Raw genomic sequence first — 17,279 nt, 5'->3', positions numbered from 1 at the left:
TTTCAATTTGATTCTGAAGTTAATCTTACTTATGATTGACATTTGGAAAGTTCTCACAGAAACATAAGATTTTTCATAAATTTATCACTTTTTATTCTTCAATATAGAGAAAAACATACATCCAAAAATTCTTTCAATCTAGAGTATGGATTATTCTTGTATTGAATCTTGCAATTCAATACATTTAAATCAATGATTTTCTAATTTATTAATAACCTCAGAATAATGCAATTTGTCCAACTCTGCAAAATAAACAGTTTCAGCTTTGATCTCATCATCTAAAAAGAACCTTCATCCCATGAGCCAATTCTTCATGTTTGGGAATATGAAGTAATCGACAGGAGCCTTAACATGATGAAGCTCTTCTAAGAAAAGGTCATGGAGCTTTGCAGCAACAAACTACCAAGACATGTATTCAGACGCATTATCATGGTGAAAAAGCACTTTCTTTTTGGCCAGATATGAACATTTAGCCTGAATAGCACCCTTCAATTGGTCCAGTAATCAATTATAATACTTCCTGGTGATGGTCCTGCCTTTTTCCAGGTAGTACCATTCTTGTAATGTAAGCATCGCACCACAAGAATCCTAAAAAACCAAAGCAATAATATTTCCAGCAGATACAGAACCATTTTTGCTTTCTTTTGGCACTTTCACCTGCTCCTATCTGCTGTTTGGTTTTTAGTGTATAGTGATAAGAAACATTGAAGAAATTCAACAAATCCTGTTTAAATAAGTCTTCACCCTTGATAAGCTTTTAGTTACATGGGTTTTTGGTTGATTTTTAATAAATGCAGCACCTACTGAGCAAAAAGCTTTTTCATACCCAAAACATAGAGTAAAATGTAATGAACACCCCCACAGAAATGTTTGCAATGTTAACAAGCTTGCATATCTTCAGTTGGCAATCATTTAATATTACATTGATCACAGTAGTTTTTGGATAACCCAAGCGTTCATCATCTTGAATCAATGTACAACCCCACTTAAATTCAGCAGCCCACTTTTTTATCATCGAAAATAAAGGGGAAGAACTCTTTAAAGTGGAAACTAAACAATTTTTTATGTCAGGGTTAAACCTTTTAAATCAAAGTACTTCATAACAGCTCAAACATAATTTTATCCATTTTTAGCCTGAATACTATAATTATTATTTATCAGTATTATTCTCACAACCATGAGAGTAACATACAGTGCAAGGGTCCAAGGAGTGGAGCCCTCTGGGTAGGGGAATGGTGACACCGGTCCCCCAGGAAAATTTGGAATGGCAAGCTCTGCGGCCATGGGATAGGCCCCTTGGCCCCTGGAGACCTCAAGTAGCTCCTGAATTGGCTCCAGGATTCACCTGGGCTGACCTGAGCCCCAAGGGTCCAGGTTCTGGCTAGACAGGCCAGCTAGAATGCATGTGTATATATATTAAATCAACATAAATATATAAATCAAACATATATAAATCAAGTTTTATATATATATAAGGGACTTAATAAACCTCCATTAAATTTTCTGCCTGCAATCTCAAATGTTTCAATCATGCAGGGGTCTGTAATAAATGGAATGCCCTGATTTTGCATCTAGAAAACTTAAATCTGTTACAAAGTAAGAGTACGTTTAAAAAAAAATTTGTTGTAAAGAACAAAATATTTAAAATAAACATATTTATAAAAATATATAGGTCGTTTTCTAAGTACTTGTTTATAAAGTTGATCGCTTCAAATTAAATATGGAGGAAACAAATTTTTTGATGAGATAAACTTTTTTGCTAACTAAAAATAAATGTACTATAGGACTTACATACTGCTATCATGGACATTCTTGAATTACAGATAATAGTATAAAACAAAAACTAATCAATTGATAGATTGTAACTTTGGCTATAATTGTTATATTTTATCTTCAAAAAACTTATAGCAATAAAAAAAAAATTACATTTTTTTTCATATAACTACTTACACTCAGATAATAAAATTTAAATAAGTATCTGCACAAACATCTGAATATATAACTGTACCAGAAAACCATTATAACCCTTTACCATCCTAGATAGTACTAATTATTTAACTGGCTCATAGACTAATAATACAATTTTACCTAATTACATAAAATCTAACAATTAAGTATAAAAGATAATTGTAAAATAAACTGCAGACTTTGAATGTATAGATAAATAAGTTATCTGCCCCTTTTTTTTGCTCATTGTTTCTATGTCTACTTAACCTAGAGTTCATGTTTAACCTTCTCTGAAATAATATAGTGTAACTTCAAAGTAAAATTAGTATAAGTAATCTTTCACATATTTGCCTTTATGGGTAAATAAATATGAATATATGTTTTCATATATGATAAAAACTACAACAGGCTTCACATATAATCGAAGCTACAACTGTAAATCACAGGAAGTAATGATTAGGAGAAACAAAAAAATTACATACCAACAATCAAAGCTATGCTTAATAAATTACATTAGATTTTAAGCAATTCTGGAGCTAATGAAAAAAGGGAGACAATATGAATGATTCTTTCATACTGTTTATTTATTGCTTTGTTATTTTATAATTTTTACTCTATTTACTTAACCTAGTAAACATAAGAATTGTCAATGATATTTTAAAAGAAAAATATCATACGTGTAGGAAATTTATTAAAGGATTAATTTATACCCTCAGCAATTTATCAATTTGAAGAATACTTAGACAAGATACTGCTTAAAGCTTATAAAATTAAAAACTATACAATAAGCAATCTTACTAAGTTTTTGTGTTTGTCATCAATCACCTGACTGGTTTCACGTACTTCTTCATTCCTCTCCATTTTAAGCATATCTCCTATTTTTTATACACCCATTACATCCTAAAAACTCAATAACTTATTTTGAAAACTTTAATCTCAATCTTCCTTTATCATTTTATCTTTTATGCATCCTTCTAGAACCTTATTTTCTGGCCCAGAAATTCTGAAAACACAGCCAACCAACCTCATCCATTTTTACAAGATTATTCCAGAAATAATTCTCTTCACAATATGTCTTAAAACCTCTTCAATCCTTATTCTTTCAATCCATCTAATCAACATTTACATTTCAATGGCTTCACATTTCTTTGTTTTCCTGGCTTCCCTTCTGTCCATGCATTACTGCTGTTGTGAAAATTTCTAAACTAATAAATAATTTTTACTATATTCATTAATATTTACTATGAATATGTATGATTTAGAAATTAAAAAATTTCTAAACCTATACATGATACCAGATCATTATTTCTTTATAAAAGCTCTCTTGGCATGTGTAAGGGTGCTGCTTTTGGCATTTTCTTTATTTTGTACACCACTTGTAACAGCAGTCTAGATTCTGCAATGTACATTGTTCCCTACCTTAATATTTAACTCTTCATTATCCTTCTTTATGTCATATTTCATTAGCTTTGTTTTATCTGAGTTACTTTCAAATTGAATCTCTTCCCTACCAATCAAGTGATTGATTATTTTTAACTCTATACTAATTTCACACAAAATAACAATATCTTTGAAAAATGTTTTTATTTTTTTGTTCCTGGAGATGTACTCTGCTCTCAACTTTTTCCTAATAATTAGTCTACTGCTATATCCAATTAACAGACATATAAAAATATTCATATTTCATTAACCTACAAATATATATTAAAACAGAAATACACAAATATTTTATACATATTAAAAAGTAAAGGAGGCATTCTACATTCTTCACTCACCTTACTTAAGTGCAGCTTTCCTTTCCTCAATTCCTACTCTTATAACTTTACAATTCTTGTAAAAATTATAAATAATTTTTCTTTTATCCCTTCTTTTCTTTTGGACAATATAAATAATGCTTTTATTGAAATTGAAACCACATCTAAAGTCTCAAGTTTTCTATACGACAGTGTATAATCTATTCAGTTCTCCTTCAGATAGCATATAATTCAGAAAGTATATCACCAATTCCTATAGGTTATTATTTTTAAAGACATTCAACGCTCTGTAAAATGCATACTGTAATACAGTCTCCTCTAAATCATCACTCACTTCTTTTTTCTCCCCAAGTAAGTTTAGATGCCTTTCTCAAGCTAGATATATGTTAACTGTAATTACATTCTTCACTGCAGACCTTGTCCTCCACCCATCTCTCTTTGTAATTTCGCACTTTCTATTAATTTCAGTTCTTATATGAAACATATTTTGCTGCTATCAACTGCTACATTTTGATATCAGTCTGTCTAATATCTTCCTGTACCTTCTAACCTCATCCATATCTATCCAATGTGTATCAATCTTTAAAACTACTCCATTTTATTATTTTTATCAACTGCTGTTGCTGTTGATAAACTCACTTCATAATAATTATTAAAAAAAATCATGTCACAAAAAGAGTGATAATCAATGAAACACAGGAAAGAAACTGAATTCACATTCCTGGTACAAGAATCTGAATTCTTTTCCTTTTTTTTAGTTTCCTTCAATCCTTTATCAGAGTATAATTTACAGTAACATCTATTACTTTCTTTTTGTGGAATGTAAACTGTAAAATAACAAGCAGTCCATACTACTGTTGACGGAAGGAGGCCTTGGTCATGATTCAGTCTGGAACCAGAGCCATTGTAAAATCAACTAAAAACATTATTCTGTTGGTTATCTCTTTAAGTACTGCATAGCTACTGAAAACATATCAATGAAAAATAATCTTTTCCATCATTTTATAGTCTTTTTCTGAAAAGAATAATAACTACAGAGTTGGTCAGCTACATCAGTACCATTCTTGTTACAATGTTATAATTATTGTTAATATATTATATATATTATTGTTAATAGTAGCCACAAACTACATGTTAAACTAAAATTTATTACATTTAGTAAACCACCTTTATCTCTTAACTAATGCTGGGTCAACAAGAAATAGATCTAATAGATTCATTTGCAAGCAAGATATTAAAATATCATCTCACCCTTTTTTGAAATTTTTGATTTTGAAAATTTATGAAACACCTCTTTTATTCGTCATGATATATTTTTACCTACAGATATCATGATATTCTTCATATATTTATTCTGTGCAACTACACAGAATGCTTCCCTTCCCACAGAAAATTCAATACAGAATAATTTTTTTGGGAAACACAAAAATAATCAGATGCAAAAAATAACCTAGAGAGTAGTACCTTTGCAATTTAAAACCCCAACATAAATATCACAATTAAGCACAAAACCAGTGGAAGCAATACACACAGTAGTCATATTTATTTTTTTTTTTCTTATATAAACCCCAAACCCTATCCTGCATCTAAATGGGCACTTAAAATCACTGAAAGTAAGATATGTATATGGGAGTAAATTTCTTGGTATTGTTTTATAAAAAAAATTCAAAGAAAAACCAAATGTGAATAGGGTCATGTGCTTATTTGATTTTATTTATATATGTTGAATTATTATTTACATATAAAGAAACCCTCTGAACTGATTTTTCTACAAAACCAAATACACATATTTAGGCTCCAGTAATAAATCATTTTGGCAAGTTCATTACACACATGTGCAGTATAACAGAAAAAACACGTATATTTAATTTTATGTATTTTAATTTAGTTTTACAGTAACCTATCATTGCCAAAACGCCTTTTTAAAGAAGCAATGCAAGAAGCTGTGCACAATTTGTGTTCATCTATACTTTTTTTATTGTGTCACTTCACAGAAAACTGAGAAAGTCAAGTACAGAGTAGGTTTAATTTCTGTTAGATAAACAACTGCTTGAACTAAAGTAAAAATACCTAAAATAGTACTTCAGTTCCATACAATCCCATTTTTTTTAAATAGGGAAGTTTAAGTAGTTTACACTGACAAAAGCTTCCTGCAGCAGTATCAAAACATATTGATGCGGTATTTTTTTAAATTTAGAATTTTGAATAGACTTTAGATTTTAAAGTCACTTTAAAATCTTATCCAAGACTTACCAAGTTCTTTTTTTTAAATAAGAACTTATACCCTCACCACAATTTAACAACTTCACAGCTTACCTACAACAATGGTCCAAGATAACTGAAGAAGCCTTCTGTGACATCATCTGTTCTAATAAAAACTGTAGTAAATTTAGATAATGCTTCTCATTCATAATATCAGGATGTGCATTAAGAAGTTCAGTTAATATAGCCAACCTGGAACATTGAAAGGAAACAAAAATAATAATAAAAAGTGCTCAGTATTCAAAAGATGATTTTGTGACTTTATGACTATCATGATAGAAGAAATTTCCTGAATGTTAATAAATTAAATAGTAAGAAAATACAATTTAAAATCTTGTCAGTTTAAAATACAATTTATAATTCTTTTTTATCATAAAAAGATCCTATACACTCTCCACAAGGATTTTAGAATCACTAAACTTCCATGAAAAATTTTTGTTCCAGTTCCTGTATTATTAACAAAAGTGGGTGCTAACAAAAATATATACAACAGAATTACTACTGTTTTTCCCCCTACATTTCATTAACTCCTTGAGTTAAACAAAAAGGAAAAAGTTGAAAAGTGATTTTTGGCACAATTACTATATTATACCTTCCCTTGTTATAACATCTAATACTATCAAAAACTTAAAATCCATTTCTACATAAATGTATTGTAATGCATTTAAAATAAATTTTTAGAGTTAACTGAACAATTTATTAACTATTTTTTAAGTTTGCCTAAAATTATTTTAAACATTTTTTATTAGTTCAAAAAACTCTCAGTGGTTGTCCCATTACCAAATTCTTAAGTATAGTAGCCATTAATATACATATAAATTACTTTATCTTTTTTCTTCTTTTTTTCTAAACATTTAAAAAATTTTATTTTATTTCAGTTTTTTCAGTTTAAAAATTTTTAAACTGAAATAAAAGTAACTTTTCAGTAAAAAAAAATTTTTTCATTCATTTTTAAAATCAGACAAAAGTTTAAAATAAATAGTAGTCAAAAAATTCTTAAGAATTGACTAAAATCCTAAGATCATAATAATATGCACATTTTCTCTATTTTCCTGTTTCTATACTTCCCTGATTCCCTGTTTCCTATTTCCCATTTCCCTTTCCCAATAAGTCCCCTTTCCCTTTCTCCTCTTTCCCCTTTTCCTTTTTCCCCACGCATAAATTATTCCAATAGTTTTTTAGTCTACAGCACACATACAAACACTGCCTTATATATATATAGAAGAAGAAAGTCTATTTGTATATTTCTTTGTTTCGTAAATATCTCAACACCAGCAACACCTAGAAGGTATAGTTTATGCAAACATTTTTCTTTTCAACTAATACGAGGGTTATTTTTTTTCAAGGTCTGATTGGTCATGAAATAAAAACCTGCGCAAAAATCGGTTGAACCTTTGCGCATATGTGTTGCGCAGCGTCTCTAATATGGCCTTCAATCACGCCGCATCACTTCATTTAGTTCTGAACACGCAGCTAGCACGTAAACATGTCTACAACAATAGCATCTCCTGCCAAGCGTGAAGTGCGTGCGGTAATTCGATTACTTCAGGCTGAGGGGTGTAATGCAGCTGAAATTCATCGACGAATAAGTAATGTGTACGGTGAAACTTCAATGAGTGACAGCAAAGTACGATAATGGTGCAGGAACTTTAAAGCAGGACATACAGATGTTCATGATGCAGGCCAGGGAAGGAAGCTAGTGTCAACCAATGATCTCATTGGGCAAGTGGATGAGGCAATTCGAGAAAATCGTCGGTTCACAATTTCTGTATTGAGTGATTCGTTTCCTGAAATTTCAAGGTCAGCTCTCTACACCATTGTGTGTGAAAGACTTCAGTTCTGCAAACTATGTGCGAGATGGGTTCCCAAGATGCTGTCCGATCATCACAAAACAATGAGAATGGAAGCCTCCCTAAAGTTTCTCCAGCACTACCACAATGAAGGAGAAGATTTTTTGAACAAAATTGTCACAGGGGACGAGACATGGGTCCATTTCGAAACTGAATAAACAAAAGAACAATCCAAACAGCGGATGCATTCTCATTCTCCCAGTAAACCAAAGAAGTTCAAGCGAACCTTCTCCAACAGAAATTGTATGGCTACTGTGTTCTGGGACCGGAATGGAGTTATGTTGGAATTCATGGAACATAGAACGACCATCACTGCAGCCTCATACTGCATGATTCTTCAACGTCTACGAAGGGCAATTCAGAATAAGCGGAGATTATTGTTGTCATCAGGCATTATCTTTCTCCATGACAATGCTCGGCCACACTCTGCAACTGTAACAAAGAAGCTCCTGCAGTGATTTCGTTGGGAAGTGTTTGATCTCTCACCATACAGCCCGGACTTGGCTCCATCCGATTTTCACCTCTTTCCTCACATGAAACGCTGGCTAGGAGGACAACATTTTGACACAGACATCGAGCTGCAGACCAGCGCAGAAACATGGCTGAAAACACAGGCGGCTCCATTCTACAACGAGGGTATTGGAAAGTTGGTACCACGCTACGACAAATGTCTAAATCGGAATGGCGACTGTGTAGAAAAATAGCGCAACTATGTAAGTACTTGTTACAAATAAAAAATTTTTTATTTTCACTGTGGTTTTAATTTTGTGACCGATCAGACCTTGAAAAAAAAATAACCCTCATATATATTCTGAAAATGAACCAAATCAGACCATAAATGCAAATTTTTCCAATCACCTCAACACCAGAACAATCTAACAGGTCCATTTTTTCAGAGGTATTTTTTTCCATGTAAGTAATATATTCTGAATATGAACCAAATTGAACCATAAATACAATTTTTTTAAATATCTCAATCCCAATGCCACCTGGCGGGTCCATTTTTTGCAAAAATATATTTTTTTTCACGCAACTAATATGTATTCTGAATGAGCCAAATCAGACAATAAATAAATTTTTTTGAAATATCTCAATCCTAGCAGATCCATTTTTTGCAAAAATATTTTCACATAACTAACATATATGCTGAATAAGAGCCACATCAGACCATAAATACAATCTTTCAAAATATCTGGACCCCCAGCACCACCTAGCGGGTTCAAATTAATTCAGAAATCTTTGCAGGCATGTCCACAACAACTCACCAAAGTTTCATCGCAATTGGATGAATGGCATAGGAATGCATATGGGACGAACAAACATTCATTTATATATATAAATACACGACGTGCTACCCAAAAGTTCAGGAACTTGAATTTTGCGCATGAACCATTGCTGGTACAACCTGCTGCCGCTAGACGTGGCTAACAATACTCTTTGTGAATCAGTGTTCCAACAGCTATGACAATGAGAGGCTGCATTGTTGGCTTTCGTGCGGTTGTGTAATGCTGTGTTTTACTGCTTTGGCAAAGATCTAAATGGCAGATTTTAAAGAGCAAAGAACCTGTATCAAATTTTCCTTCATGCTTAAAAAACTGGTGCAGAAACCCATCGCATGCTTGTGGAAGCATTTGGTGACAATGCTATGAGTAAAAGTAAAACTTTTTGTGGTACAAACGATTTAAAGATGGACAAACGACAGTCGATGACGATAAGCGTTCACGAAGACCATCAACAAGCGCAACACCGGAAAACATCGTGAAAGTGCAAGAGGCTATTGTTGCAGATCGTAGACAAACAATCCATGATGTTTGTGCAATTGTACAAATGTCATATGGGTCTGTGCAACGCATCTTGTCGGACAATCTGAACATGTGATGCATTGCTACAAAATTCGTACCGAGACTGTTGAACAGCGACCAGAAACAAATCACGTAGCTGTCTGTAGTGAACTGAAAAATTCAGCAAGAGATGACCCTAACTTCATCTCCAACATCATAACCGGTGATGAGACATGGGTGTACGGGTATGACACTAAAACTATGGAAGTCCCCCAAGTTCACCTGAAACACCTGGTCGCCAAGTTCACCGCGGCCAAAAAAAGCACGCCAAGTTCACAGCAACATGAAGTCCATGATGATTGTTTTTTCGACATCAAAGACATTATCCATAAGGAATTTGTTCCTCTTGGTCATACTGTCAATGTATTGTAATTGTGAAGTTTTGAAGTGGTTACGTGACAGCATTAGGCGCAGACATTCAGAACTGTGGGGTAACAAAGCTGGGTTTTGCACCATGACAACACATCGCTAGCTATTCGGAATTTCTTGGCTTCCAAAAAGACGGTAGTGATTCCCCACCCACCCTATTCGCCTGACCTTGCCCTGTGCGACTTTTTTTCTCTTTTCAAAAATAAAATTTCAGTTGAAAGGCCATTGTTTTAACACAACTGAGGAGCTTCAGGAAGAAACATAGAACGTGCTTCGAACACTTACACCTGCAGACTTCCAGGGAAACATGGAATCATGGGAAAAACACTGGGATCACTGTATCAATGCCAACGGGGATTACTTTGAAGGAGACAGTGGAAATTATAAGTTATGGTAAGCTATTTTATTTTTATGGTAAAATTCCCCAAACTTTTGGCTAGCACCTAAGATTATTTTATTTAACGTAAATTTAATTCTATTACTTTTGCAATATTAGAACCATTCAGTTCGAACCCAGCTCAAAGAGTGATAGAGACTCACAGTTCACAGTTCATTATTTCAATTCAATAAAGTTTGTGATTCCACCGGCAAATCACCACTATTACATACATATCTTTTTTTAAGGTGAAATATACATAAAAACCTTCTCAATTGAACCAAGAAACATGGGTAAAAATTTGCTTGCAATTGATCAAGTGGTTTTTTTGTTTATCCCAAACAAACAAAAAAACTCCTTTTCCTCTTTATATAATACTATAGATGATAATGAGTACGTAAATTAAAACTTTATGTGTACAAGTGATACGTATTAATTTACTCTCAAAATCCTGTAAATATATATCTAACATAATAGCTGATAGTGGAAATCCCACACAGGTTAAGATTTTTTATTTGTATAATATTTGTTATAATTCAAAATAGTTTTGTTGATATATATTTCTTATAATAGTGACGATACCATTAATAAATTTTGCATCTTCTTGGGTTACTTTTTAAATTATTTTTTATTATTTTTATAGTATGGTCTATAGGTATACTAGGATACATGTTAGTTATATCATAACTAACCATTTAGTTTCATTATGAATGAAACAAACCATTCTAGTTTCTTTATTTAAATTTAAGCTGTTTAATTTATTTATTAACTTGTAATCATTTTTTTACATTAAATGCATTAGGTAAATTAATTTTATTCCTAAGAATTTTATCTATTATTTTGGATATGATATAACAGAGGGAAGGTTTAAAATTGATTAAAGGTCACAATGGGATGTCGCACAACCCATAGGAAAGACAAATAGATCCTTTCAAACAAAATTCCTTGAACGTTATACAAATTACAAAAGTAATAAATTAGGTTTATCTAATATGCCAAACCATTTAGTAAAGAATTAAACATTCTATTTCTGATATTACACAAATTTAGAAATATTAGAAATTTAATAAAGATGACAAAAGAGTAAATATATTAAAAAATATTACATACGTAAATAAAAACAAAAATTTCAATTTGATAAACCATTAGGGGAGTGTTTGAGGAAGACAGTATTATAAAAACAGCAACCAATAGCAACACTCACATAATAAATTAGTACACAATTTTCACTATAATATTGCACTAATGTAACAAACAATAGATCTTGTGCTTGGTTTATTTCAGTATTTTTAATTTTTAACATTTTTAGTGTCTTTTTAATATGCAGTTTAATTATTCAGTTTATTATTCAATCGTGACTGAAGATACAAAATTCCACTAAAGTACTTTCATGATAAAATTGAGATAAAATACGTCGTATCTTGATAATCTCTACTAGGTGGTTTATGTTAATAAAATTTAATATATATATACACACACATGATCAAAGCACCTCAAGATCAAGTTTGACCTGATTAGTACATTAAGACAATGAAAGATGTAAAATGCAACAGAAACCTTTTCTTTTAAATGTCAAACTAATCAATCATCACTGACCTCATTTTATTTACAATTTTAATTTTAACTGACAAAATTATCTCCTTATATTTTTTAAACAAGATTTGGACTGATGCAAATCATTTAGACAAAATTAAGTAGTGGGGGACTAGTTAAATAAAGGCTCTATTGGGACCATATACCATTCATGCTCTACTTTGTACTGAAAATTTACTTTAAAAACAAAATTAAATAAATCCAGTAAATTAATCAATCTCTGTAGAATAAAAAGATCTACAACTTGAAAAAACTGTTTTGAACAAAAAACGTATGAGATTTTGTTCATTACTTCCCATAATAATGTAAATTTAAAATTTTTCAACAGAATTATTCAGATTAAATATTTTTCAAGAAAATTCAACTTACTTTATTCACTTAAAATTTAAAAGTATGATTAAAATCAAAATCTCATTTTACCATGGCCACATAACCAGTGGTTCCTTGCCATTAGATAATTCAACCAGTTGTTCTAAGAGTGCTTGAAAACTTGCTTCAATACGTCATCTCTTAGCATTAGGAGCTGACAACAGTACTGAATCATTCATTGCTGGGACTGTGACATCAAACACTCCTGGACATATATTAAAATTTGTATAAACCTTTAAAAAAGAAATTAATAGATTAATATGGCTACCAGTTTAAAAATCTTTTTAGTTTTACATGATACACAATGTACACACACTTATAACCCAATTTAAAAATTTAACATTTTATATAAAAGCTACTATCTTGTAGAATAAATTATAGTAATAAATTAAAAAAACTTCCATGAAAATTAATAAATCTGTACTAACTGACCTACCCCACTAAGTATCTTCTTTTGTCTTTATAAATTAATAATAAAGTAATTTTATTATGATGAATGTTTTCACTCTAACTTAAAAGATCTTAGAAATTCAACTATAGCATAATAAACCAAATTAAAACAACCACATGAAGTATGCACAGCAGGTAAAAACTTGCCGCAAACAAATTATTTTTTTAGCCATCAAGCTTTTGATACACTTGTCTAATTTTATTCACTTTTTGCTACTTTTATCTTATCCATTCATAATCAAACATAGTCTGTTTGAATTTTATACTCTAATGAATTTCTCAAATTAAAATCTTTCCATTCTATTTTCTCTCAACCAACCAAGTTTTCAATTAGTACATCAATCTTTCAAAACCCACTATTCATTTTGATTTCACATATTGCTGTTGAAAAACTTTTAAAAAAATACTTCCATATAAATATTATTGTGTAGTGGCTCGATTAGGATATTGAGAGACTGACAATTGAAAATGTTTATATAATTTCAATTCATTAATGTAAGAACATAAATAAACAAGACAAATCAATAATAATAATTATAATGATGACAATAGTAATAATAATAATAATAATAATAAACAACTCACAATAATACTCAGAATAATAACAATAATGACAACAGTAAACAATAATAATAAACGTCAGTAATAAACAGATAATAATCAAGGTAATCACATCCACAACATTAATAATAATAATCAGTGATTACATACAAAACAAAATTTAATCGTCAGGATTTATTTACAGGTAGTTAAATATTGAAAACTGACACTAGATAGGGAATCATGGAATCATGGGAATCATAGATAGGGAATCATCAAACCAGTCAAATAACTGAAGACAAAAAAAAATATTGAAAACCAGAATTCAGTCCCACTGACAAAGGACATTAGCATGACTGCTAATCTTAACATTTTTAACCACAGTCTTGTATTAACAACAATAGTACAACAGTTACGACAAATATAAAGTTCTTTAACTACCCTAACAAATTATGAATGAAATTTAGTAGATTATCTCTTTTACTTACAGTCTAACAATAACTTACCAAATTTAAAAAATCACATAAAAAATACCTGAAATTGATAAATTTGTAATTAATATCAATCTTAATTTTTTTCACATAAAAGATGTCATTTTCCATCCTCATACTATATTTTGGGTTTGTAACGTGATAAAACTTAGCTCACTTATTTATATAAAAAAGAGAATTGAACTGATAACTGTCCAAAGAGAATTGAACTGATAACTTAAAATTATACTACTCATTCATCACTGAAAGGGTTACGGAACCTTGAAAATGGTTAAAATCTATGTTTCGCTTTATTTTTAAAAATTTAAGGAATTTTTACTCAGTTATCTAAAAACAGCTTCATTTCATCATATTTTTTTATTAAAAAAGACAAACTCAAAATAATTAAATACAGAAAGATTAACAAAATAAACTGATTTACCAATTTAATCATTCCTTTCACCACATTCATTTTCATTTGGGAGGTAAACCTTTCTTCAAAAAACTATTTTGTTTTAATGCGTGGAATTTCTTTTAGGATGATCATCAGTAGTTTGCGAACTCAGCATTATTTTATTTGAAAATATTTAGAAAATCTAATTTGTCATACAACTAAAATAAAATGATACATTATTTAAAATTTGTTAATGATTTCATTAAAATATTACTGTTAATCAGGATATTATTAATTCTAAGAATCCTCTACATAAAATAAAAGACAGTCTGACTGCCTATTAAGACACTCCTCCTGAACGGTTTTTCTGTTAAATGAAATTCACAGGTTGACAGGCTGACCATGTTAACCTGTGAGTTTAGCCTCAGCCCAACACAAAGTCTACCAGCATTTCAAAATCATAAGTCACAACTTTCCTCGAAGAAAATTTCATGAATTTTTTTCTTAAGTATAATTTTAATAAAATCGATAAGGAAATTTAATTTCTATAAAAATGTGAACTACTTTTCTACTTTTCTCAGATACAGTTTCTTATATTTTTCTTCAGTTATTGTTGCTTATATGACAGAAGGCTTCCCACTGCCATTCTTGACTTTCCATTCTTTCTACTGGCACATACTGCATGGTAGATTAATAGGCATAAATCCTTTATTACTTGGTTCTTCATTACATAATTTCAAGATGTGTGCCATGGTCATGTGGTATATATGTCAGAAGTTTGGTCACTGACTCTTGAGCAATAGTAATAATTTTTTTTTTACAAACTACTATACCAAATACTCTGAACTAGGTAGGATTCAAAGGTTCAAAGACTCAGGTTCTTCGGACTCTATTCAGTTTGACTGTTATTGATCCATTTCATTGAAAATAAAATAAAATAATACTTGTTTATAATATATGCTTATCATTACATTTTCATTTTTTTAAATCAATCATAATTTAATATTTATACCGATTTTATAACACTTAATTTTATAACAATTTTTAGTTTTCATATCATAATATTAATATGATTTTTGATTTTAGGCAAATTAATGCTTTTTGTCTTTAATATTTTGCTCTTTTAACCACTTGCAAATTAAAATTTATTTAAACTATACGAATCATTACTTTTTATCAAAAAGACAAGTTACATCTGCACAAGATAGATTAGAGAATGCAATTAATAGGGTAAAATCAGAAATTAAAACTAAGGCACTGAAAAGCTCTCTTCCATATCAATAACAATAAATGGAGAAAAACAAAAAACTGTTACTGAAAAAAGTTGTCTATAATCTGGTGAAAAATATCTTTCTTCTCTACACATCGGTGGTCATAGCAGTGCTAAAAGGGGAACTCACCTTAAGATTAAAGAGTGTAATTTTTTATTATGAATTACTCTAAGTAATGCTGAAAGGAAAGTTCACCATTCCAACCTAGAGGATCTCAGGAAGATAGCCCAAACTAATCTTCTTAATGCAAGAAGGAAGATTTGTAAGAAAGTTATAATAGATATCAGCCTCTACTACTATTAGAATGTAATAATGGAACACATCCATTATTACATTCAGGTCATTACTATCGGTTAGTTTGTTTTTTTACATTCACTTAAGATATGAACAGCCAATCTGACTTTACAAGACCTGCTAGACAAAGACAGTTTTAATTCAACTATCAATATATTTTATCAAAAATATTTGATAAAACCCATCCCTTCTGGAGGACTATTACTCAGGGAAAGCCTATGTAGTACAACATATACCAGGTATGTTCAAACAGTAAAAAGAATTTTGAAATTTTGCAGGTTATATTAGTCCTATCCTCGGGATTTTTTCGTTGTTGTATAAATAAACATGTCTGAAAAGTATTTGTACAATTTTAGCCATATTGGACGTTTAGTCTGTTGTCCGCTGTCAAAAGGATAACATGTGTTTTGGTATAATCAGCAATTTTTTATTTGTATAAATAATGGATCAGAGAATTTGTATTAAATTTTGCTATAAGAATAGAATAAAATGTAGCAATGTTTTAAAAATGTTAAATATTGCTTTTGGTGAGTCTACTATGAGTAAAGCAAGGGTTTACGAGTGGTATGAAGGCTGTGAAGACGTTGAAGATAATGAGCGCCCCAGCACATCAACAACCGATGAAAACATGGAAAAACTGAAAGAAATGATTATGAATGATCACCATATCACAATCAGAGAAATCACTGATGATGTTGGGATATCAATTGGATCATGCTGTGAAATCTTTTCAGATGTTTTGGGTATGAAATGTATGACAGCAAAATTTGTTCCAAAATTGTTGAATTTTGAACACAAACAGCGGCGAATGAAAGTTCCTCAGGAGTCGCTAAATGAAGTCAACAATGATGCAGAACTACTGAAGTGTATCATAACAGGTGATGAAACATGCTTTAACAAATATGATGTCGAAACTAAGGCTCAATCATCCCAGTAAAAGCATTCTGGATCACAAAGACCAAAAAAAGCTTGACAAGAATGGTTAAATATGAAGGTTATGCTCACCATGTTCTTCGATTTTAATGGCATAGTGCATCATGAATTCTTGTCACAAGATCAAACAATCAATAAGGAGTATTACCTACAAGTTCAACGCTGTTTGTGCACTTAAAAAAAACACCCGGATTTGTGGCAAAATAATTCATAGCTTTTACACCATGGTAATGCACCTGCTTACACTTCATTGCTTGTTCATCAATTTTTAGCCAAAAACAACACTGTAATGATTCCCCAGCCGCTATAATCACCAGACATGGCCCTGCGTGACTTTTACCTATTCCCAAAAATAAAGAGAACCGTAAAGGGCCGTTGTTTTACAAGCATAGATGAGATTAAAAGTGAGCTGAAAGAGCTAAACACTATTCCAAAGATCGAATTCCAGAAGTGTTTCAGGGACTGGAAAAAGCACTGGCATAAGGCATAAGTGTATAATATCTAATGGGTACTATTTTGAAGAGAATAACATCAATGTAGACGAATAAATAAAATTCTATCCAATA

General features: G+C 30.8%; 1 protein-coding gene across 1 annotated transcript in view; it reads right to left on the bottom strand.

Annotated features, from left to right (window-relative positions):
- Window positions 1–6,017: 6,017 nt before the first annotated feature.
- The window catches only part of LOC142317409 (serine-protein kinase ATM-like), a 61,376-nt gene continuing 50,114 nt past the window's right edge, over window positions 6,018–17,279 (bottom strand). The window contains exons 6-7 of the mRNA XM_075353960.1: window positions 12,413–12,594; window positions 6,018–6,155 (exon numbers count right to left, since the gene is read on the bottom strand). Of these exons, the coding sequence (XP_075210075.1) occupies window positions 12,496–12,594 (99 nt within the window). The 3' untranslated portion in view covers window positions 6,018–6,155; window positions 12,413–12,495. The remainder of the gene's footprint in view (window positions 6,156–12,412; window positions 12,595–17,279) is intronic.

Source organism: Lycorma delicatula, chromosome 1, assembly GCF_047948215.1.
Source record: "Lycorma delicatula isolate Av1 chromosome 1, ASM4794821v1, whole genome shotgun sequence".
In the NCBI taxonomy this organism is placed as follows: domain Eukaryota; kingdom Metazoa; phylum Arthropoda; class Insecta; order Hemiptera; family Fulgoridae; genus Lycorma; species Lycorma delicatula.
This window is presented reverse-complemented; position numbering and strand designations above follow the sequence as displayed.